Below are 24,961 nucleotides of genomic sequence, written 5' to 3' on the forward strand. Positions count from 1 at the left end.
AGATGTTGAAAATTACTTAAGTTTTGGGGAAATTTTTTATAACTGAGGATGTTTAATATAAAACTATTACATTTTATCATTTGAGAATATTTGTCTATACAGAAATTATATACAGAATTTGCACTATTAAATTTATTTAGCTGTACATTATTAATAAGCTATGATTAAGATTCTGAATTTTATAGAGCATTCAGAATTTCAAATATTCTTATAAACTATTATTTATATTTAGGAAGTAAGGACATTATGACAAAATAATTATAAGAAATTAGTAAAGTAATAATCTATTGGAGTAGAAGTTTGAAAGACTATAATTATAGTAAAATAAATTAATTTAGAAAACTATATTTTTATCTTACATGACCACACTTACATGAAAAGTTCTTTTCAATTCTAAAGGGAGTAAATATATATTTTAAAATATTAAAATTTATGGCCTTTCTGAGAGTATACTTTTGAAATTAAAACAAAGAAAAAGGCCAGAGTCGAGACTTGAGATGTCAGTATAAACAATGAAAAAAAAAGAACAACGAATAAAAAAAATATCAAAGAATATTGTAAGAAAAGATATCCAGATTATTACAGTTTATATCAGTTTGGTCCAACAAACAATTAGGAAGTATGCTATGTCAGAACCAAGCGTTCAGGGGTGGAGAAGTCTTTGTTTTTGCCCTGCTGTGACCTGCCAGTATGAAATGTAATATTTCACATTAACTACTGAAATATATTACAATTATGTGATTTAAAATCTAGTATATATTCTCATGAGCCTAATCTTATTTCATTCAGCAATTTATTTCAATGTTTTATTGATTTTTTAAAAACTCCATTCTTTAAAAACAAACATTTTTTTTCCTCAAGGGGGGGCCTGGTGGTGGTGGTGGTGGTGGGTTGTGGTCTGGAACAAGGGGACCAACCACATATAAATTATTTGTTTTAACCAGACTTTTAATGAGGGCAATCCTTCCCATAAAACATACAAACATTGTTTCTCTAATTTGTTTTATTAGTTCACACAAATAAATATGCCATTAAGAAACAAGTTTCAATAGAATTAACCTTTCCCCCGTTTAGTAGAAATAAACAGGTAAAGAAAAGAAGCGGCAGCCACTTTACCCATCAGGCGGGTGGATCGCCCCACAAACCTTCGTTAGCCAAGTTGTGCATCACAGACAACGTCAGCACTGAATAGACATCCGCTGAAATCTGTTGGTTTGTGACATTTTTGGGTCCCAATTTTCGTACACAAATGTACGTCTGAGCACATAAATAGAATGTTTTTAATAAATTACTTTTTTCAAAACTAACCTAATGCCCCGCTGCAGTATGCGTATATTGATCCTAGATCAATGTCAGAACAATTCTTTTTTTAGCCATTTTACTATTGGATGATTCACACCACAATATTTTCTTTAACTTAAAAAAATGTGTTTATTGACAGAGAAAACTTAAAAGTTCTCTGTCTGACTGAAAATATATATTGGTTAGGAAAGACAAAACAATATTCCTAACAAAAGCAAATTTGTAGTTAAATATTATTAAAAGTGGTTACATCTAACAATAAAATGGGTTAAAACAATGATTGATGAGGCTTAAAGGGAAAAAAAACAGGTTTCAAATAAATATTTGAGAAAAAGTCCAAATTTCATTTAAAAAGAAACATTACAATTTATTTGAATTGCTATTCAGAAATGGAGAATGAAAAATTTTATTTAGACCTCTTTAACTGATTAAAATGGGGAAAAAAACCACTTTATTTTAGGCCAGATTTCAGTTGGTACACTTCTTAGGCCAGCGACAAATTAAATGTATAGCATACTTTCCATACTTTAAAGTGTGGTTTTTTTATACTTTGCTATTTTCATGTCATTGCTCTTAAATGACTTATTAATCTTCACTACTTTCTCTCCAAATTTGTGAACATCTGATTTGTGTTTTGCCTTGAATTTAACATTTTTTGGATGATTTTAAGTGAGTAATCCATTATCCCAGCTTCCCAAACCCACCTAAAAGCAATGTTTTACTTTTTCTTGATTAAATTACAATAAGGTAATGATGCTTCATTTGGAAACATTTCCAAATGTGTCCTATATGAGTGAATGTGCGTGTTTGAATGTGTGTGTTTCAATGTTCTATGCATTTCCTTTTGCTTGCATGTTTCTGACATATTAAACAGGTCAGCGGGAAGATATGTTCATAAAGGAGTGCAACCACCAACACGAATACATGGCCGACATGTAATTCTTACCTGTGCATCCACTTCCATTTTGGAGTGCGTCCTTCAGATTCCTCTCTTCATTTATGTAGTTAAAACTACATTGAACTAAATACGCTTTTGTTAGAAGCTATTGTATTTTTTTCATTTATGTGTGCCCCAAACTGTAATAATGCTGTGCATTTAGGCAGGGCCTGATAGGTTTTAAAGAGTTTGCATATCCATCATCTAATTTTGATTTCCAAAGTTACAGCTTGCATGAATGGATGTTATAATTTTCTTTAAAAGTATGGAAACTAAGACTAAGAGATTAGATCATGGTTTCCAAGAATTTTGGCTGCTAACCTGTGCAGAAGTTTAAAATTCAAGGTTCTTTACAAATGGTTGTCAGTATTTTAAGAGTAAAGGAATTTCAGGTTTAAATGTATTGCTGATAGATTTATGTATCCACTGAGAATACTATGCACAAAAATAAAATGAAATAGAGAAAAGTTATGCTTTCTCTGTGATGCTTTACATCTATTTACTACTATGCTAGTATACTATAGTCAAATAATTAAAGTTTCCTGGTAATATAGTAATACACTTGAATCCTAGCTGTATAATAATTTAAGAGCTAAGTAGTTAGATATAATAACTACCTTCTCTAAGCTTCAGTTTCTTCTTGGTAGAGTAGGAATGGCAATCCTCGTATTGCAATGCCGTTGTGTAAATTAGAGCATTTACAGTGTCTACAAAAATGGACATGAACTATGCCCTGGAAAATGGTAATTAATATTATGTTTATTACTTAATGTTTAAAAGTGTTACACATATTTCACTTTTATATAGTGCAAATATTACTTTAAATATAGACAAAAAATAACTGGAACAGAATACTTATGGATTTGAATATAGAAATTTCAGAGAGGTTAACACGGATTTCATGTTATGTATTAGTTATTTCAGAAATATGTGCTTGGTACAGATTTGCATTGGATCAAAATGGATCACAGACTTAAATTCCAAATGCAAAACTAAAGGCTTCTGAGAGATAGCATAGAAGAAAACCTACAGCAAACCTTAGTTATATAAAGTACGTACAAAAAAATCAAAAGCATGATCCATAAAAGAAAGAATTGGTAAAATAGACTTCATTAAAATCAAACTATCCTGTTTTGCAAGAGAGAACAGAAAAAGAATGAGAAGATAGGCCACAAAATAGAAAATATTTGTAAAGACAGTGATTAAGGACTGTTATCTAAAATGTAACAAGAGCTCTTAAAATATAAAGACGGAAAATTAGCGCATGAAAAGACCCTCTACCTTAAATGTCACGAGAAAAATGCAAATTCAAATAACTGTGTTACCACTACACAGCTATTCAAAAGTCCCAGACCTGGAACACTAACGCCTTTGCTGGCAAAGTTGTGCAGCAATAAGAATCATCATTCATCGCTAGTGGGGACGTAAACTGGTATAGCTACTTGAAGGACTGTTTGAAGGTTTCTTTTTTAAATTTAAAAAAAATTTTAATAGCAATGTATGGGGTTGCCTCTTGTGCATCCCCCACCGGGAACTGGCCTGCAACCCAAGCATGTGCCCTGACTGGGAATCGAACCGTGATCCTTTGATTCACAGGCCCATGCTCAATTCACTGAGCTACACCAGCCAAGTCTGAAGGTGTCTTACAAAGTTAAACATACTTTTACCATATGATCCAGCAATGGTGCTCCTAGGTATTTACCCAGTGGAGCTGAAAGAACTAAAGTCCACATAATAAACTGCACATGGATATTTATAGCAGCTTTATTTATAAATGCCAAAGCTTGGAAACAACTAAGATACCCTTCCATGAGTGAATGGTTCAGTAAAATGGTGCATCCAGACAATAAAATATTATTTAATACTAAGAAAGAAATGAGATAGAAAGCCATAAAAACTCATGAAGTAACTTTAAATGCATATTACTAAGTGAAGGAAGCCAATCCGAAAAAGGCTATATAGTATTGAATTCTAGCTAGTAACACTCTGGAAAAGGCGAACTATTGAAAAATGTAAAAAGGTCATGACTGACAGGGATGGGGGGGAGGAAGAGATTAATAGTCAACTGTAGAGGATTTTAGGGCAGTGAAAAATACTCTATAAGATAACATAATGATGGGCATATCATTATGCCTTTGTTTTATACCTTTGATGAATCAATGTCAACCCTAATGTAACCTTGGACTCTGGATGATTATGATGTATCATCGTAGGTTCATTGGTTCTAACAGCTGCACCACTTTATTGAGTAACGTTGATAATATGCATGTGTCAGAGTAGGGGTGATATGGAAAATATTTGTACCTCCCCCTCAATTTTACTAGGAACCTAAAAATGCTATAAAAATGATGTCTTAAATTAAATAAGTAAATAAACAATTAACAAATATTTCTATAAGAAATTTATGAAAATAAACTTTGGTGGTAAGAAGAAGGAGACATCCAGCAATGTTACAGGAAGTTTACTCTTAATGTAAGGTTAATTGGTGATTAGCTTCAAAGAGTCCATTTCATTCTTCTTTTCCTTTAAATGATTTTATAATTTATATTATACAGAAGTCATGGGCACTAACCATAGTAATTAATTAAATACAAAAATTTGGAACTGTAGGAAAGGCCAGTGTATATATCTATTCCCACTGTGCATTAAAATAAACAAAAGTCTGCCTCTGTTGACCAATTATATCAAAAACTTGCTGAGTAGAAATAATCTTTAAAATACCGATGGTGTCAATTAGAAGAAGATGAAGAATAAAATTACTTTAGCAAAATGTCTCTCATGTAAATTTAAAAATATACACTTATATAACTATATTCACAATTTTAGAAGGAAACATGTTTTATGAAAATTATACCTCAAAAATAAAATAAAACACTTTTCTTGAAGAGATTTATAGAGAAAGGTTAAAGCCAAGAGTTACCTTCCATTTTTCCCTGAGTGTAGATTTTTTTTTGTTTCTTGTCTTTTTATTAGCCATATCAACATAGAAATACAAACTGTAAAGTATATAATGGTGTCTCAACCTTAATGTACACAACTACTCTGCTTTTAGATGTGTTGAAACCAGAAGCCCAAGGGATTAAATGATTTTTCCATAATCATACTGATAATTGTGGCAGAGCATGGGATTGAACACATCTTAAAATATACCATTTCAAGGTAAGCGTTAACTGTGTTTTTCATTACAAACAAATTCAAAACATCATTTTCTACTTACTCTACATAATTTCTGTGGTTAATAACTGTAAAAAGGCAGAAGACTGCTCTATAAGGTCAGAACAAGACAAGATTTTCCATTCACATCATTTCCATTAAAATAATACTGAAGATCCTAATTGTTGCAATTGATAAATAAAAATACAATCACAGCTGTACTAATTTAAAGAAAATTAAGCACCATTTAAATGTCAGTAGTTAGTAACAAGGTACATTTGTGAATGCTCTGAGATTATTCTGGCTTCCAAATGTGGTTTTGACCTGCCTAGACTCTGCAGTGTGAGACAAACAATGTGTCAACATTTACTGCCTTTGAAGTTCTCCTGGTTTATTACTTATTTTACTAAAGTTTTGTTACCTAATAGCTTTTTCCTATTTTGATCTGAAGGGGAAAAAAAGCAATAGTGTCCATTAACTCATCCTTTCTTTTATAAGTTTCATATTATTGAAATGGAAATTTGTATCAGTAAATACCCAATGTAAAAGTTTTGAGGGAGAACCAGTCCTCCCTTACTGTATAGTGATATTCCTCCTCCATAATCAGCATCTCAGTAGTTATGAATTGTATATATAGGATATATTATTAAATAACTGATAGGCTTCTGTGCATTTAATAGCAAGATTCATGATGAACCTTGAAGACTGTACAGGCAATCGGGAAATTTTTAAGAAGTTAAAGATAAAAAACCAGGAAGTAAAAGTAATAAGAACTGCTTCCAGTAAACTAAGAGACTGATTCATGTTACAAGCCACAGAGGTCAGCCATAAGAAAATGCCTGAGAAAAATGTAACTGAGAAAAGAGGGAAAGGAGAGTAAATTAAGTCAGAGGTCAAAAAAGCATTATTATTGTTTTGAGTCAAGGTCAGTATAGCAATCAAGAAACAAGGAATTCCATGAGAACTGACGTTAAGACACTAGTTAGAGTAGATTCGCAGATTATTAATTTTTATTGAGTATTTACATTGTGCCAGAAAACATAGTTATTCCATAAACTATTATATTCAATTTTAGCAATATCTTCATGGGAAAAATTCTAATATCCAGCGGTAAGTTGGCAAATCACTAACAACTAGCTCTCAGAGGCAGGAGTCCTGATTTGTAGTCCCTGACCATGCCCGTGGTGTAACCATCACACCGTACTCCATTGAAAACTGTCACCATGGCACCAACTGGCACGGCGACATCCTGAAAAATCAACACCAGGCATTTACAAGCTGGCACCAGCAAGCTACATCGGTGTAATAGTGCTAAATCTAGTTTAAAAATAAAGAAACTCAACAAAGTAATCAGTTCAGGAAAGGGTAGACTCAATTTTATACAATGCTTTTCTGGTTCAAAAATTCATATTTTTACTAAACTGCTATCCAGAAAACAAAACATTATCTGTGTGGCTATTGAAGATTTTATCCTAGAACGCTGGCTTGGCCAGAAATCAAAATTAGTTTTGAGCTAAAAGGATCTAAGAAACCAAAGTGACAGGGTTAAAGGAATAAAGTCCACCATCCTGCGGACATCCAGAAAACAGCCTTGCGGTGCTGAAATTCGCCTTACAACTCTGTTAAAAAAAATATAAAACAGAAAACTCTACTTGAATAAGAATTAAAGAAAAAAGAAAAAAGAAAAAAATTACTATACCTATAGAGAAGGTTTCTCGCTTCCTCTTCTTGAAAAGACTCAAAGGATTTTAGGGGATCAAGAGGAAAAAACACGTCTTTGAAAAAAAAAAAAAAAAACAAGTGATACCCTGAGGCTACTCACATGCCCTGACTTTGAAAAGAGCAAGAGGAAAAGTCACTAAGAGAGGACACCTGGAACTGATGATCGACAAAAAAAGTTGTTGGGGTTCAATTTGACTAAATACTTACTGTCACATGGCAAGAGAAAAATCAACACCGTCTTATTTAGGGAAAAGGGAACAGCTATGTGGGCTGACAGCAGAAGAGAGCGCCAGTGTTGGCACACACGTGACAGGGTCCAGTGAGTCACAGAAAAGTCATTATTTGCAGGAAGCTATGCTAGTCTGAGACAAAGAGACATAAGAAACCTACATTTTGATGTGTCCTATACCCTCTAAATTTGACCTGGCTGCAAAGAATTAAAATCAAGCAAATAATCTTGCCTCTACTCACACCATATTCATACCATACTCACACATTTAGAGAACTCTTATCCTGCACTCCTGTCTCCGATTACATGCTGTGTGCATGGGACAAAACTGGACCAGAACAGAAACTGTATCAGTGACTGGACATATTAACTCTGGTGAATCCTGACAATGGAAATATCATTCAGCACTAAAAAGAAATGATCTCCAAAGCCATGAAAAGGAGGAATATGAATAAAAGTTCCATAAAAGTGATAAAGACAAGATGCCAGAAAAAATCTAATGAGAAGCAGAAACCTAGATCACTAAGTAAGTGGAACAGCAGATCATGAAATTGTTTTTATAAAAATACATTTATAGTGAAAAACTTCTTTTCAGTACCATTGTCCTCTTGGGGTGGCAGGTATACAACTCACGACCAGAGATAAAACTAGCTGCTCAAGCTGCAGAGAAAGTTACCTCACGATAAGCAAAACTAGAGAAATAAAAGAAAGAAGATGCCTCAGTAAACTAAAGGTAAAAAGAAAAATACAATTGACCACAACAAGCAGTGACTACAGTCTGGAGCTCATGAACATTTTAAGCCAGACTGAAAATATATAAACTAGGGAACCCAAAAAGAAAAACTTGAAAGAAGTCAGACAAAAAACGGCTGATTTTTCAGAAGCAACAGTCTTTTAATAATCCATGAGAGAGAAATGTTACCTGACGCAGCTTCTATTCTTAAACTTCACACCCACAAGAATTACATTTTTAACATAATGCCAAAAATACCGTCAGATGAACAAAGCTGAAGATGACATTGCCATCATACACTGATAGAGACACTTATTTTAAACAAAAGCAAGTGATTCCTAATTGAATTTCTGAGATGCATGAAGAAACAGAGTGAAGAGAACGCTCAGCTACCCCAGAGGCAGCTCATTCATGACTTCCAACCCCATCCCTCTGGTCCGCTGGACTCAGGATAAACAAACACATACAAACAAAATTCGGCACTAGATTTGAATGCTGGCTTCAAAATAGTGATAAAATGGGTGTCAAGAAAAGTTGAAAAACTCGTAGGTCTTGGAGATTTTTGCGGGGGATGTTTGGAAAAGACACCACTGAATAGAGAAAACCAGTGATGCAATTTAAGCTAAGCAATTGGCCAAAACACAAAATGTTCCTCTAGAAAAAATTCTATCATGGCACACATGCTTATCACTCAATTCTTTACAAACAAAATAAAGTGAATTCTGGGCTGAGATTTGACATCTTAATTTACCATTTTAAAGTTAAATGTTTAAATAATCTATAAATATATAAAGTATAGTTTTACATGTGAAGTTAGTAAAACAATTGTACTGTAGAGGGAATCTGAAACATATATAAAATGCTCTTTGCCAATTAGGAATTTAAGAAGAGAATCAAAGGTTTTTATATTCCAACAAAATGAGTGTTTCTGTTTCTAAATTTTGTTGATCAACCTGGTTATATAATTTTCTTTTTAACTTTTAGTTCCAATTACCAGGAGCAATAGAATTCCGTTATCTAACTAGCAACATAATTAGAATACAATAAAATATTAATATTAAATAATATTAATAAAATGCTTGTTCAAATTTAACTGTTATTTAACTGTGAGTAGCTTAAAATTGACTTCAGAAAACTTATTAAAGCATTCCCTCCTCTTCTATTCATGCCTTCATAAGAAGCAACTAAGAATATGAATATATACTAAATGAGACATTAATGAGCAAACACAATAACATACATTTCATATTTTCATTTTCTTCACTGAAAAGAGCATTACTCTTCAGTACAGTGGGGACCAAATTTAATTCAATATGTAATTATATATTGCCTCTAAGAAAGAAAATAAGAGAGCTTTGGTAGATATTCATAATACCATAATAACAATTTCCCATGCTTCATGGACATTAAACACATACCTGTTACTGATAAATTATATTAAGATACTTTATGCAAAGAAAATATGTGTGATTTAATATATTTCATTCTATAGACACTTATATTGAGTTTTTGCTAAAAGTCATCTAGTTGATTTTATATAATCTTCATTATATAATATAGTTCTTAAAAGTTTTATGTTTGAAAAACAATAAGTTAAGTGTAGATTAAAATTTTATTTGAATTTAACTATTTTAAAATAACAAGTAAACTTTTCTAAATGTATTTGGCAAAGAAAAACTATTTAAATATTTATTTGTTTGTTTATTTATTTATTTTTACAGAGAGGGGAAGGGAAGGAGAAAAAGTAGGAGAGAACATCAATGTGAGGTTGTGTCTTGCACGCCTCCTACTGAGGACCTGGCCCACAACCCAGGCATGTGCTCTGAGTGGGAATCAAACTGATGACCCTTTGGTTCATGGTCCATGCTCAATCCACCGACCTACACCATCCAGAGCTGGCAAAGAAAAATCTTTGAGTCATTGTTTTATTATTATTTATCTATTATTACTGAGTCCTTCAATCTCCTTCCAGCTATTAGCCCTTCTATCTACTTCCAATTATTACTAGTCTTTGTGAATTCATTGGCCTATAACTATAGAAATGATAGCCATTTAAAAATAAATGCATAATTACTTCTTGTAAAAACATACTCTAATAAAATTCAAATTGCACACTATAAGGGGGTGAATTTTAAAAGGAGTTATGTGACAGACTGAAGAAACAGAAAGAAGAGATGAAGAGGCTTGTGGGTGGAGGGAATTAATAAAATGGCGACTGTAAGAGAGAAATCTACAAGATAAGGCTGTGACGGGAAAGGAAAGATGAAAACACAACATGCCTGGGCTAGTAATTCGAGGCAGGAAAGAGAGGAGCAGGAGGCTCAACAGACATGCCACAGGTCTCTAGAGTGCAGTATGGCCAGTAGAGTGTGGTTACACGTTTGGGTGCTGTGCATATCTCAGTTTTGGTTATTATCACTGAAGTGAACTTGCTGCATATGTACATGAATACTCCTGATATTGCATAACAAAGTACATAAACAACTTCATCACAGAGTTTAGCAAATATTTGTTATCACTACTACACATAAGAACTTAGAAGTGAAAGAATGATTGTGGTTATCATTTTTCTATGAGCATCCCATACTTATTTTTTAATGCTGTTTTCTTAATTGTCAATATTTGACATTTTGCTTAAAATACTAACAGCAAGCCTATTGTCCATAATTTTAAGTGGAAAAAAATACGATTTTTGTACAGTATATCCAAAATCATAACCAACTTCTTAAAAGGTAACTAAAACACAGTAAAATCTCTACATATGATTAACATGTTATATGTTTTATATGTTAGTATATAAAATGCTTAAACCAGTGTTAACTGATTGTTTAAAGTTTAATGAAAATTTGCGTAGGTTCTTAAAGTGATTATGATACTTAATGGCTGTTCTCTTTGACAGCCTTTGCTATCTTCAAACCATCAGTAAGTGATTTTGAAGTTCTACAAGTGTATTTAGAATGCAACTCAAGATCTCCTTGAATGTTACAGTAAGCATTAAGGATGTAAGCATATTTCCCTATAGGCCTGCTGGCTGAAATATCGCTGTATGGAAAGAGGTAAGTATTGTTGTGCCTTTCAAGAGTCAGAAACCAAGAGGTGTTCTTCCTGGAAAACATCAGGGTTCTGCAAAGCATGCTTCTATCTTAAAATGCTATTATTACCCATTGTTTGTGGATTAGTATAAAGTCCTTGCAAATGCTCATGCAGGTTCACATTATTCTGTGGTCTTTATCTGTTAGTGAATAAAGTCCACATTCATCCAAATGTTTAAACGTCTTCTCATCAGGAAGGGCTTTATAATCATCCTAATTATTTTCTTCTAGGACTTTATCTAACTAAAATTACCTACTATGTTTTCACTTCATACTCCATTCTTTTTATAACTGTAATTAATTGACTTTAAATAGAAAATAATGCTATACCAATACCCCTCATACCCCAATTCCACCACTAAAATAAGGTCTGTGTGTGAGCAGCTAAATTGATTTGTTATTTTGTTTTGCTTTTTGGTCATGTTGGGATTTTAAAATAAGTTGCCTGAGAATTTTTGTTTCAACATTACAGTTTTTAAAATATCCAAGTGAGTGTTTCCATCTCTTTGAACTCTCATATAACATGAGGTTTCTCCAGTGTCCCCTGGAGATCTAGTTCACCCTAAGAAGACTGCAGTGGGGAGGTCAGGGCAGCTTCTTCTCTCCATCCTTGCTCCAACGTGCTCCTGCTGTACACTGGTACAGCAATGTAGCCAGGTTAGACTTCCGTTCATATTAAGAGCAGAAGTGATACATTCTAATATATTTGGCACAGTTGGTATTTCTGGGATTTGCGAATGTTTAAAGTTGGGTTATTCTCTCATGGATCACGTTTTCACATTTTCTGGGAGATTGTGTTTCTAGAAATTTCCAAAGACCCCTTCTAATATGAAGGATTGTGCATGAAAACCCCCTTCCAGCATCTCTGCCAATTTTTAATTGAATTGTTTTTCTCTTTTGGTATATTGCATTGTGTGAGTTCACTATATATATTTGCATGTTAACCTGTTATCAGATGTACCATTGGCAAATATCTTCTCTCATTCAGCAGGTTGTCTTTTTGTTTTGTGGACGGTTTCCTTTGCTGTGCAAAAGCCTTTTACTTTGATACAGTCTCATTTGTTTGTTTTTTCAGTTTCCCTTTTGTGAAAAGATACACCAGAAAAAAAATATTGCTAAGAGAAATGTCCAAAATTCCACTGCCTACATTTTTATCTAGGATTTTCATGGTTTTGAATCTCACAGTCAAGTCTTAAGCCCATTTTGAGTTTTTCTGGTAGTGTAAGAAGATGGTCTAGTGTTACTTTTTTCATGTATCTGTCCAGTCTTCCCAATACTATTTATGGAATAAGCTGTCTTCACCCCACTCTATGTTCTTCCATCCCTTGCCATATATTATTTACCATGTAGATGTGGTTTAATATCTGCTCTCTCTTTCTTTCACCTATGGGCCTGTTTTTATGCCAGAAACCTCTTCCACCTCTTCCTTTTGTTTTCCTCCAAAAGAGGACATACAAATGGCCAATGGACATATGAAAAGATTTGCAATGTCACTAACCATCAGAAAAATGTATGTTAAAGCCACAATGAGATATTACTTCATATTTGTCAGAAGTGCTACCATCAATTAATCAATAAACACATGTTGGTCATGATGTGGGGAAAGGGGAAGCCTCTTTGAACCTGCTGGTGGACATGCAGATTGGTGCAGCCCCTAAGGAAAACAGTATGGAGGTCACTCAAAAATCAAAAATGGGACTGCTTTATGATCCAGTAATTCCACTTCTGGATATGTATCTTAAAAAACACAAAACACTATTTATTATAGCATAATTTACAATAGCCAAAACATAAAATCAGCCCAAGTGCCCATCAACTGACAAATGGATAAAAAAAAAGTATTGGCACACATACAGAATGGAATATTACTCAGTCATAAAAAAGACTGAAATCTTCCATTGTGACGGCACAGATGGGTCTTGAGAATATTACGCTGGTTAAATAAGCCAGTCGGAGAAAGACAGGTACCATATAACTTCACTCATATGTAAAAGCTGAAGAACAAGATGGATAAACAGAATTGAAATAGACTCATGGTACAAAGAACGATGGTTGCCAGAGGAAGGCAGTAGAGAGACTGGGTGAGAAGGAGGTGAAAGAATTAAGAAGTACAAATTGGTAGTTACAAAATAGTCATGAGAATGTAAAGTACAACATAGGGAATATAGTCAATAACATTCTAATAACTATATATGGTGACTGGTAGGTACTTGACATATTGGGGGATCACTTTTTAAAGTATAAGATTGTCTAGCCATTAAACTGTACACCGCAAACTCATACAGAATGATACTGAATGTCAATTATAATTGAAAAATAATGTTACATTAAAAACACTTTCAAATAAATGAACAATAAATTTAAAAATCGAAGCCTATACCTTGAATTTCCAACCTCAACATTTAATGACGTTCATTCATGGAATGCAAATCCCAAAACTACTTCATTTACACCTTACTCACAAGTATCTCAGAGACAGAATATGGAAGACTCGGCACTGAATGTTTTGCTCTTGGCTTTTGGAGCCTGCTACAACTGAGACAAAAACAGCCCCAAAACTTGTTGTTACCCTTCTTTCTTTCTTTCTCCTCTTAAAGGCAGTACTTTTTGGGCAGAGAAATTATATTTTCACTACTACATACATAATACCAGAATAGTACCTAGAAAGTCCTTTAGATATTAATTGAGCAAATGAACAAATACTTCACTAACAGTGGGTATATGAGACCCAAAATTGTGCACAAAAGGATGATTCAAGTGGCCAAATGCATGTCTTAGGAATAAACAGAATGTGAAGAGCTGCTCTTGACAGAAATCCATGCCAGCTACAGCAAACTCTAAAGGCAACTTGGAAGGGAAGAAACATGATTATAATTGAGAGCAGATACAGAAGCAAGCATTCTGAAAGAAGTAAAATCAAGCTCTTGAGGAAAATGAAGAAGGCACTAAAACCTCAGGAGGTCTAGGGGCAGGGTTTTTCGATCTTCGCACTACTGACATTTAGAACCAGATGATTTTATAGAAGTATCTGTCTTGTGCATTGTAGGAGTTTTAACAGCATCCCTCATGTCTATCAAAGGTGTCAGCAGCATCCCGCTTCCCAGGTTGTGACGACCAAAATGTCTCCAGACACAGTCGAATGTCCCATGGGGGACAAAATCATCCTCAGTCAAAACCACTGATCTACAGCATTTTGATTCAGGTCATCATGTTCATTTCGGGGGTATGTGGGCAAACATGACAACCCTAAAGGCATAGTATTGAAATAAACCAGAAAATGCATGACTTATTCTATCATTTTCAGTAATGAGACCATTTAGAGTCAAAAAGTACAAAATGAAATATTTAAAAGTTAATTGACCAGCAACATGTTTGCTCATACAAAAGTAGTTAGCTGTGAAGAGAAGAAGATTTTCAGGAACAGGGAGAAAATTTCCACTGGCTACTCAAGAAAGAGCATGAAGGTTCATCTTGGGTTATACATGTAAAGTATGGAAGGACAAAGCCATTGTGAACTACGGGGGTCCATGCACCCCAGGGTAGAAGGGCAGCTCAGGTAATAATGTGAGGAAAGGAGAGCTTTAAATGTCTACACTGTTTTTAACCTGCAAAAATAAAAAGCAACTTTGACTGATCCAACTGCTGGAAGCCATCGGTGCTTCAATAAAAATGATATGAAATTAAATAATTAAACATAATTTTGACTTTTCAATAATGCTGAACAACTGAGAGCTCTGCAAGACTTATAAGCAACAGATTAAGAAGGCACGTGCCATATGTAGTTTGTATTTGGATGAAGTCAATGAGGTAATATTAGGCCCGATGGCTCGGAGGCCCCATGAATGTTTCACATCTCTGGATGGTGCATGTTTTCATTATATCAAAAAATACAGACAGTTCCCAAGTTATTTAAAAATATGTATTATGTGTTTACTTCCTTGAGAAAACTAATTTACTGTGCCAACTCAGAATCAGGTTTATTGTGGCCCAATTATATTATTAATTGTAGGGTGTTTGGAGATTTTTATCAATCTTTGGTTTTGATTTAAAATCTATTTTAACATGCTTTTCTCCCCTTGAAAATAATTATATAAAATGCAAACAAATTGTGTAGTACATAAAATTAGTAATTCACTTAAAGCTTTACATTTGTTACAAATAAAAGTAAACTCAAGAGTGTCTAGTTTTATGTCATATTTATCTATTTGATTATTTGGAAGCCTAAAAATTTTAAAGGATCTATCCACTCTAACTGAATCAGGTGATGGGAACCTGTGATTACAAGCTACATGTAAAAAACCATCAATTTAAAATAGTTTATAATGATAATGTTTCTCAAATCTTAAATTGGGAATTTTAAGTATGTTTAAATAAGGTCTGCAATCTGAACAGTGCAAAGCGGAATACTTGAAGTCCAAATCTTAAACTCATTGCTTTGGAAGGGGAGCAGGTATTACCGAGTAAGAAATTTCTTAAAGAGCAATATTGTGATTATCTTGCCAAAAAATAATAACTTAAGAACATTGCCTTAGAATGTACTTCATGGAATTTAGATACACTGCTTTCTGTCACTGAACACTGAACAAAGAAACGCTTTGAGTTCGTTACTGGCCTGGTTTCTTAGTAACAGTTGCGGCAGAATAGGAATTCAGCCCCTGGGCTTTCTTCCCCTTTGTGTCTCTCTCTCTCTCTTCACTTCTTTTATTTTCCTAAATAAGTTTTAAACACTTGTATACTCTCTATATATGATGTATATTAAGAATATATATTAAGAATATACTAAGAATATATCTTCACATTAAAACATATATTAAATATATATTAAATGTGTACAAATTAATATGGATATATATATGTGTGTATATACATATATATATATAGAACCACTGACATAATAATGCACTTCGATTTCATAGATGAGAAAATGAAGGACAAGAGAAGACAGCTGATTTAACTATTGACGGAATATTAGTGGCAGAAACAAGGTTACATCTTCTGTCTTCTGATTGGCCACTATATCCTTTTCCTAACTTTTTTTCTGCTTTAACCCAATGAGAAGTAAGTGTTTCGTCCTTTGCTTTAACACTTTAAGAAGGAAAGGGTTTTATCTGAGAAGTTATATATCATTTACTCTTTATAGGATTTGGCTGGCTAATTTTCTGGTATTTTTAAACTTTCCCCCTCATGCATATGCCATTCAATCTTGCCCTCAGTCCACCAGCACAATTCTCTCCATTGGCCCTATTCAGAGCCCAGCAGATGTTTCTCAGCACAGTGGGTGTCTATCACTACCTTCCTATATAGAGATCGGGACATGCATTACTCCTACGTCTAACCTCCCTTGGAGATGTTAAGTCACTTACATCTACTATAGCACATGCCTACACTGCAAGAGGTACGGATTGGAAGGAAAATTCCTAAAATAAGGATAAACGTAATAAATTCATTAGAAGTAATATTGAAAAAATATCTGGGGGATTTTAAATTTTCTTATACTTTATGCAGAAATATGTCGGCCTCAACTTATACTCATTACAATGTATATTTATTAAAATATTATATATTCCATGTTTCCTTTTTGGCTTATACAAATTAATGTTTATATTTAAAATAAAGCGGTTGTGTGTTATTAATGCAATATCAGTACTTAATAATAAATAATTAATATAAGTATATATTATACTATAGATAAGAAATTTTAAAATGACTATTTCAGAGCTGTGAAACTATTACAAATAAGTGATAGAAATGGACTTGAAATATAAGCTAGATATATACACTGTGTACATTAAAGCTACAACATCTAATATATTTCTATTAATTTAATAATTTAGCATATACTATATAGAAAAAAAACTGGTGAACACATTTCATAAATTCTTCATGCCTGCCATCATTAAGGAGTTTTCTGATTTGCCTTTCAAAAGCGGAGTAAGAAAGTACACAAACTGAGTTGGGTATCAAGATGCATAATTATATATGAAGTATTTACCAGCTTTAGTTGCCCATAGTGATTTAAAATTCCAGACTAGCTTTCCCTACCAAGAACCAAGTGGTATCAGATGACTCTGGAAATTCGATTCAATGCAAATCAGGTTAATTCAATCAACTAAATAATGAGCTCTACTCTGACAGCTGGAGATGAAGAGCAAAAATGTTCTTAATCTCAAGGTCATCACATTCTCGAAGAGACAACAAATGAAAGTACATAAGAAGTAACTTGAATATCATGAGAAGATATATAATGTAATGATAATTCAATTTACAAACATTTACTAAATCCTCATTAAGGACTGAATGTCGAAAAACACATGCAAATAATTACCATGTGCAGGAAGAAGCAAGGAAACTAGTTTCTATGGTTCAGGTTTCTACGTTTTCACGTTTTCAATTTACAAACATTTACTAAATCCTCATTAAGGACTGAATGTCGAAAAACACATGCAAATAATTACCGTGTGCAGGAAGAAGCAAGGAAACTAGTTTCTATGGTTCAGGTTTCTACGTTTTCACGTGGTTGGTTTCATAAACTAAAACTTGCCCATTTCAGCCACCCTAAAATTTACTTTTACCCTGTGATCTTAGTCATTCAATCAGATGAAGCCAGTGATGCCTGCTCCTGCGTAATTTCTGATAATATCGCTATTTTTCTTAATAGTCAATATGAGATTTAACCTTTAATGACATGTTCCCCATCTTACTAGACTCTTAAAACAGACTAAAATAATTGAAACATAAAAAATATACACCAAAGCATTTTAAAATTAATAAGCTTCTATCCTTCAAAAATAGTTTCTCTTACAATAAAAACTTTTAGCACAGTTGTAATTATTTGAATTAAGCTATTAAAGTTTAGGTTAATGCAAAAGTCACCAAGATGTAATGTATCTACCATCATTTTATAGTGTTAATGTGATTATATCTGTTGTCCTTTTGTTGATGTGTTCAACTTCTCTCCTTTCTTTGACATATTTTTAAAGACTGTCCATAAAAATAATAAACCTAACTATTGAAGTGACTTCTTTCTTAAGACGTTATGTAACATCAGGTAGATTCTGATAGTGCCAACCAAGAAAATTAGAAATTAATACAACCTAGTTTATAGAAGCATTTATCATTATAGCACTTGTATGTTATACTTTTCATATCATACCCAACCATAAATATTTTTTGCTAACTTTTATAATTAAATAGAATGATCATTCATTTTTGTACACATCATATTATAATAAACTATTTTTTGCCCGTTTGTCCTTCTATTTATTTTTTTCTTTATATAAATGTATCCATTTGGGGACTTTAGCAAAATAAATAACACTAACATCAGGAAATATTTTCTTATAAATAAGAAATTTGGGGGGTCTTAGATCATATATTTACATTTGCTTTCTCATTCTGTAGCACATTAAACAACTTTTAAACATGTCTTTTTTTTCTTTACTAAAGTCAACAGCTATGCAAACTATATATATATATATATATATATATATATATATGCATTGACATAGTTTTCTCACTATCATTGATTTCTAGCTATAAAATCTAAATTTGCAATTTTTAATACTTCTTTAATCCATGAACTAGTGGACAGAATTCTAGTAAATCAATTCCTATATTTATCATGCTATATTCATTAATTCTACAGTTTTCCAAATTATAATGCATATTCCATAAACAAAAGTTGCTTTAGAAATATTGAAAGAATCATGCCCTGGCTGGTTTGGCACAGTGGATTGAGTGCTAGCCAGTGAACCAAAGAGTTGCCCGTTCGATTCCCAGTCTAGGGCACATGCCTGGGTAGTGGGCCAGGTCCACAATTGGGGGTGCTCAAGAGGCAACCACACACTGATGTTCCTCTCCCATTCTTCTCCCTACCTTCCCCTCTCTAAAATAAGTAAATAAAATATTGTAAAAATATTGAGAGAATCAAATTTGAGTGATGGTTTTGATGTCCTTCAAATTACCTTTAATAAAACACACAAGGAAAGAATATAAATATTTGCCATTTCAATACAGACTTACCTTGCCTACATACTGATAATCAGACCCCGTATATTCCTCCAGTAAGAAAAATTGATTCCACATCCAACCACGTTTTTGACGATGCAGAATTTTGCCATCACTTCTAGGTACCCGTGGACCTGATATTCTCTGCTGAGGCACGGGAGTCCTTCTGAACATCATCTCTGGAGAACAGAAATGTGGCAGGCACACCCAGAGTAGAAATGGTAGTAAAAATTGATATATTGTCATAGTTCACTTCTTGAAAATTCCCAACGTGGATGAAGAGAAAGTTGTCCTATTTTATTGAGTTGAATTTTACTGTGTTTCAACTGGTTTCCAACATTTCATCAATGTTTTCGACATGTTTCCAAAAGCTTCAAACAAACAAACAAATAAAAAATGTCAGTTGACAACATTATGAATGTTACCCTTCACTTTAAACTTAGTGTGACAAAGATTAATGAGTAATAGCAACTAAAATATTTATTTTTGCTCTTTTAGATAAAATAATGATTAATTTTGAGATCCATTACTTGTCTAGTAACATGTTTTCAATTAAAAAAAATAACGGTAAATAATGTTTTTCAAACACATTTTAAAGAAGGGGCACATTAAGCTTTCATTTCTTTTTATGTTCTGGCACTTTAACTTTTCAGGAATTATAATCTCTACACAGTAAAAATATAGTTAATTTTCCATATCAATTTTTCCAAAGTAACTTAACAAATTAAAACATTAAAACTAAATGGTGAGGTAAATTAACTATGGGAAACAAGCCTCTGTTGTGCAATGCAATGTTACACGTACGTAAATGTTTTATTTTTTTTAAACAGTGGCACCACTTCTTCTAATTTAATCTTGCTAAAACAAGTAGAAAATAAAACCAAAGCTAGAGTGCTTTTGGCTCAAGATCTCTTCTCTCTTCCCCATATTTCGGTCCTTGAAACTATTAGCACTTCCTATAATAGATAATTAAATCACTATACAGCAAATCAAATTGTAATGTAGTAATTCTATTGTCTAGAACAATTTAAGCATATGGGGATGTTTGGGAAATCTGCCCCCTCTATCTGCACACACTGCTGCTGCGCAGGGTGAGAACTCTGTGATGCTCTTGACTGCTCTCCACCTCCCTTCCTGGGCTTATTTTTCTCAACAAAATATCCCAGGTACTGTCATTAAAATGTCAGTCAGACCGTGTCACTTCTATGCACAAAATACTCCACTGACTATTCATCTCACTTTGATTAAAACCCAAGGTCTGACAAAGATCTACAATTCCGTACTTGGTTTCATTAGAGCCGGTCACTTCTCTGACCTCCTGTTTTATTTTAACCTTCCGCATCATTCCCCCAAATTTGGCTTTTCCAGCCAAAGTGTTCTTTTCACTTCACCCTGCAACATACATCATATGCTTTGCTCCTCAACCAGGACCTTGCTACTCGCTCCCTTTTCCCTGTAGATAGCAACTTCGAAAGACCCCCGAAGGGGTCTGTTTCCTTCAGGTATTTCTTGAAACCACAATTAATATGTTATATATACACCCATATACCATATGTGCTTTATTTATTTGTTGTTTATATATTTTGTCTACCTGTATCATTCCACAAAGGAAGGGAGTTTTGCTCTATACTTTGGTACAGTTTTCACAGTGCCTAGAACAGAATATTGTACCTAGTAGGTACTCAATAAACACTGGATTGAATGAATGAATGAATGAATGGTTAGTTGATTCAAATATCTGAATGCCACACTTCCTTTTGTAGTTATGCCACAACATTTATGTACAAAAATACAGATTTTAAAATTATAATTACTTTATTTTATTGTTCATTTATATTATTGTTCAAATGTTATTTTTTTACTTAAAATTTTTCAATTTGGGTTCAATTTGGTTTTGTTTTCTGTTAGGCATGAATTGTATTTCAGGATATGCTAGGGGACCAAAGAACTGACTTCTGCTTCTCTAACATGACAATGCATTCTCAGTATTCCAGCATTGACATTTATGCTTTGATCCACAGTGATCTGTAAACAACCTGTGAACTCTTTTGTTTCATTGTTAAGAAAATTTACAGATTACTGTAAACATGCTTTAGAAATAAGATTAATGGTGAGGCAGCATTTCTCTTGAATGTGTTAAGTGGTAGTGGAGGTCTCCACGGCATGAGAAGCGAACCCCATGACACAGGAAAACTGTATTAAACCGCACCGTGCGATATGGTGCTTGGAGTATGGAAATAATCTGATGCATAAAACAGTTTCACATCATGAAGCACTAACTTCATAAACACTCACACTGATTGGATTTTAAGGAATAGGAACATTTACCAAAATGATGTTTGTCTTTTGTCAAGCCTTTTCAGGACACATTAGATGTTATTTTCTATAAACTATAGTGTTCCTAAGAGTTAGTAGAGAGTTTGTGTAAATCAGGGTATCTTCTCTCTTCTAAAAAAATCTTTAAAATCTATTGAAGCAACAGGTCTTATTTCATCTCTTTTTAATTTTAATACTTGCCAGCAACTATATATCTGTGATAATTTTCAATACAATTATAGCATTACCTATTATTTTAGAAGTTTAAGCACTGATATTTTGGGAATTTGTTGGTAGAAATTTTATTTGTAAATGTTGTTAGTAAATGATTGGCAGGTACTCCATATATGCATGGAATCTTTTCTTTATTGTTGTTCTTTTTTCTATTATTTAATGATCAATTTTCTGAAGGGTCTATACCAAAATATATTAACTAATACTGATGCAGGATCATTAAAATAAAATTAAAGTGTACTTTACATAAATATTATTTGATAAAATTATTTCAAACAATGACAAGATTAAATAAAGTTTTAAAAAGCAAAATTTTTTAATTTTGATTAATTTGGCTTATGATTATTTTCTCTAATAGATTTGGCCTAAGTTAGGTTCAAATATATTTTTTCTTATGTTTTCTTTAAGAATTTTTATAGTCCTATTTCTTATACTTAGGCTTATGGTCCATTTTGAACCAAGTTTGATGTACATTCCCAGATACAAATTGAGATAGGAAGTTCCTATCTTGCTGGTGAATATCCACTTGCTCCACCACCATTTGTTGAAAAGCCCATCCTTTCTCCACTGACTTGCCTTTGCACCTTTGTCAAAAATGAGTTGTCTGCATAGGTATGGCTCTATTTTTGGACTCCACAGTCTCTCACATCCATCTATTCCTCTATACTTATACCAATTGTTTTACACACTATCTTCATTACTGTAATTTAAAAATCTTGAAAATTGAATAATGTTAGACCTCCAACTTTGGACTTCTTTCTTTAAATCTTTTTTTTCTTTTTTAAAGTCTTCTGTATGTTCAATTTATTTTTTATAATCACTTTGCAATTTATATATAAAAGCCTGTAGGGATTTTTATTGAGATTGCACACATTATTGAGTTCTCAGTAATGTTTTATGATTTCAGTACACAGGTCATGCTGGATATTTTGAGACCCATAAGAGATGGGAGTACAAACTACTCAGTACAAACTACTGCTCTGGAGATTGGAGGCAGACAGGTGAGGTGCGGGGGAAACACAGCTTACCACAGAGACTCACGAGCTGAAACCACTCCAGAACCAGTAAGGGCTAGGAAGCCTAAACTAAAATAACAAATTGTGGGAGGCTAAGCACACACAGTTCTGAACGTTAATAACTCCAACAGGGCCCAGTCAGGGGAGGGAGGTGCTCAATACCGAGATTCGCCTGCAGGAGTTTGACCTGGTTTCCACAGCAAATATCTGAGAAAATCCCCTTGTGCTTCTTCCAACAAGGAGAGGGGGAAACAAAACATTCTGAAATACCTCAGATCACTGTTCTTCAGGAGGATTGCCCTCAGAAGAAACCAGTACCAGAGCCTAATCTCCCGAAGTATCACCAGAGCCTAACTGACCTGGAGAAAGGGGAGTAGCTATCTCAGCCAGCTCCCAAAGCCATTCCATCCTAAGAAAGGAAGGAGAAAAACTGAGCAACACTTGTGAGTTCCAAGTCCAGAGACACAGGCTCCCTAAAAGACAGTTGTGTTAGCCACAGGCTGTAAAATGCTTCCTCTGCTCTCACAACTAACCCTCACATTACTAAGAACAATACAGCAGTCCCATTTACCAGTACATCATGCCTGGCTATCAGGAAAAAATTTACCAGGTAAACCAAAAGGCACAATGCACAAATTGAGAAGGAAGAGGAAGCATCAGACCAGACATAGTAGTGTTGCTGGAATTATCAGAGTGGGAATTTAAAGCAACTATGAGAAACATGCTCAGGATTCTAATGAAGAGACAGCATGCAAGAACAGATGGACAATGTAAGCACAAAGTGAAAATCCTGAGAAAGACTTAAAAACAAATGCTAGCGCTTAAAAAACACACACACATAGAACAGACATGAAGAATGCCTAAAATAGACTCATTAGTAGACTGGACATGGCTGCAGACTCTGTGAGAGAGATGATGTATCAGTGGGATCCTCAAAAACCATTACATTCATCCTCACATGTTAGTCTAAACCCGTAGGGTGTACAACACTAGGACTGAACTCTAAGGTACACTATGGACTTTGACTGATTATAATACAGCAATGTATGTTCACTGACTTAAAAAAAAGTACCATTCTGATTAGTCATGTTGATAAAGAGAGAGACTATGCATGCACCAGGCAGTGCTATACAGAAAATCCTGCATCTTCTCAATTTTGTGAAAATCTAAAATTGCTATAAAAAAGGAACAACTAATCGACACACAGAAAGAAAGAAAGAAAGAAAGAAAGAAAGAAAGAAAGAAAGAAAGAAAGAAAGAAAGAAAGAGAAAAGATAATAGCAGAACAATGTTTGCCTTATGTTAATTCTTCCTTGGTGCCCGCTCTGTGGCTACGAGCCTATTACTAAGCCTTTTCAAAACAATGTGACTTTATTATGTATACCACAAGTAATAATTCTTCCAGTTACCTGGTTCAAAATACAAAAATCTTTGATACTTCCATTTAACCAAGTAGACCTATTACATTGTTAGTCAATCCATTCCCTTGCATTTTTTTCTTCTTCTTGGTTGTCACCTCTTTTTTTTTCTTATTATATGTCCCACTACATTACTTTAAATCATCGCCATTTTATGCAAAAGAGTGTACAGTATCTACCAACAGGTTTTCTTAACCTTAATCTTTCTTATTTAAAATATATCCTACAGGGTATTAGCTAAATTAATTTTCAAAACCCACTAAATCAAAACCAAATCAATTAAAAATTTTCAACATGTCTAATACTGGAAAGTTAAATCTGAACTTTTAGTTCATTGCCTCTGAAACAAGATGATTTAAAAAAATATTCTACATACTTCCTTTTTTAATTTCAAGCCTGACATGTAATTTCTTATGTGTATAGATTTGCTTTACATTAATAAGTAATTCCAAGTCATGTCTAGGAGATTACAGTTCATGGAATTTCCCTCACTAGAGAACAGTATATTATTATGCATATGCAGGTGTCAGTAAACCTTTTTTTGAAGTAGATAATTATGTTTAGAAAAAAATTGTTCTAAATATGTTTGACTACTTGTGGTAAGAAGTAAAAGTGAAACTTTAGAGTATGAAAATATTATGTTAGGGAGATTACTTGTTTGAAATTGCAAAACAGAATAATAATTACAAAAAAATCAAGTGGTTTGAAACTATATTTAAAATATGTCCTGGAATAAAAATGAAGAAAATTAATACAATTTTATAATGTCATTTCCAGCAAATAAATTTTTTTCAAGAAATCC

The 24,961-nt window shown here is 33.4% G+C and overlaps 1 protein-coding gene across 2 annotated transcripts in view; it reads right to left on the reverse strand.

Annotated features, from left to right (window-relative positions):
- Positions 1-19,543, reverse strand: part of LOC118998709 (cadherin-10) — an 80,735-nt gene extending 61,192 nt beyond the window's left edge. For both annotated transcript variants that reach the window (XM_037063048.1, XM_037063047.1), the window contains exon 1: positions 19,191-19,543. In XM_037063048.1, coding sequence (XP_036918943.1) covers positions 19,191-19,421 — 231 coding nt within the window. In that variant the 5' untranslated portion in view covers positions 19,422-19,543. The remainder of the gene's footprint in view (positions 1-19,190) is intronic.
- Positions 19,544-24,961: the final 5,418 nt, after the last annotated feature.

The sequence above is a fragment of the Sturnira hondurensis genome, unplaced genomic scaffold (genome assembly GCF_014824575.4).
Source record: "Sturnira hondurensis isolate 20B ecotype Veracruz unplaced genomic scaffold, ASM1482457v3 Scaffold0014384, whole genome shotgun sequence".
Lineage (NCBI taxonomy): Eukaryota > Metazoa > Chordata > Mammalia > Chiroptera > Phyllostomidae > Sturnira > Sturnira hondurensis.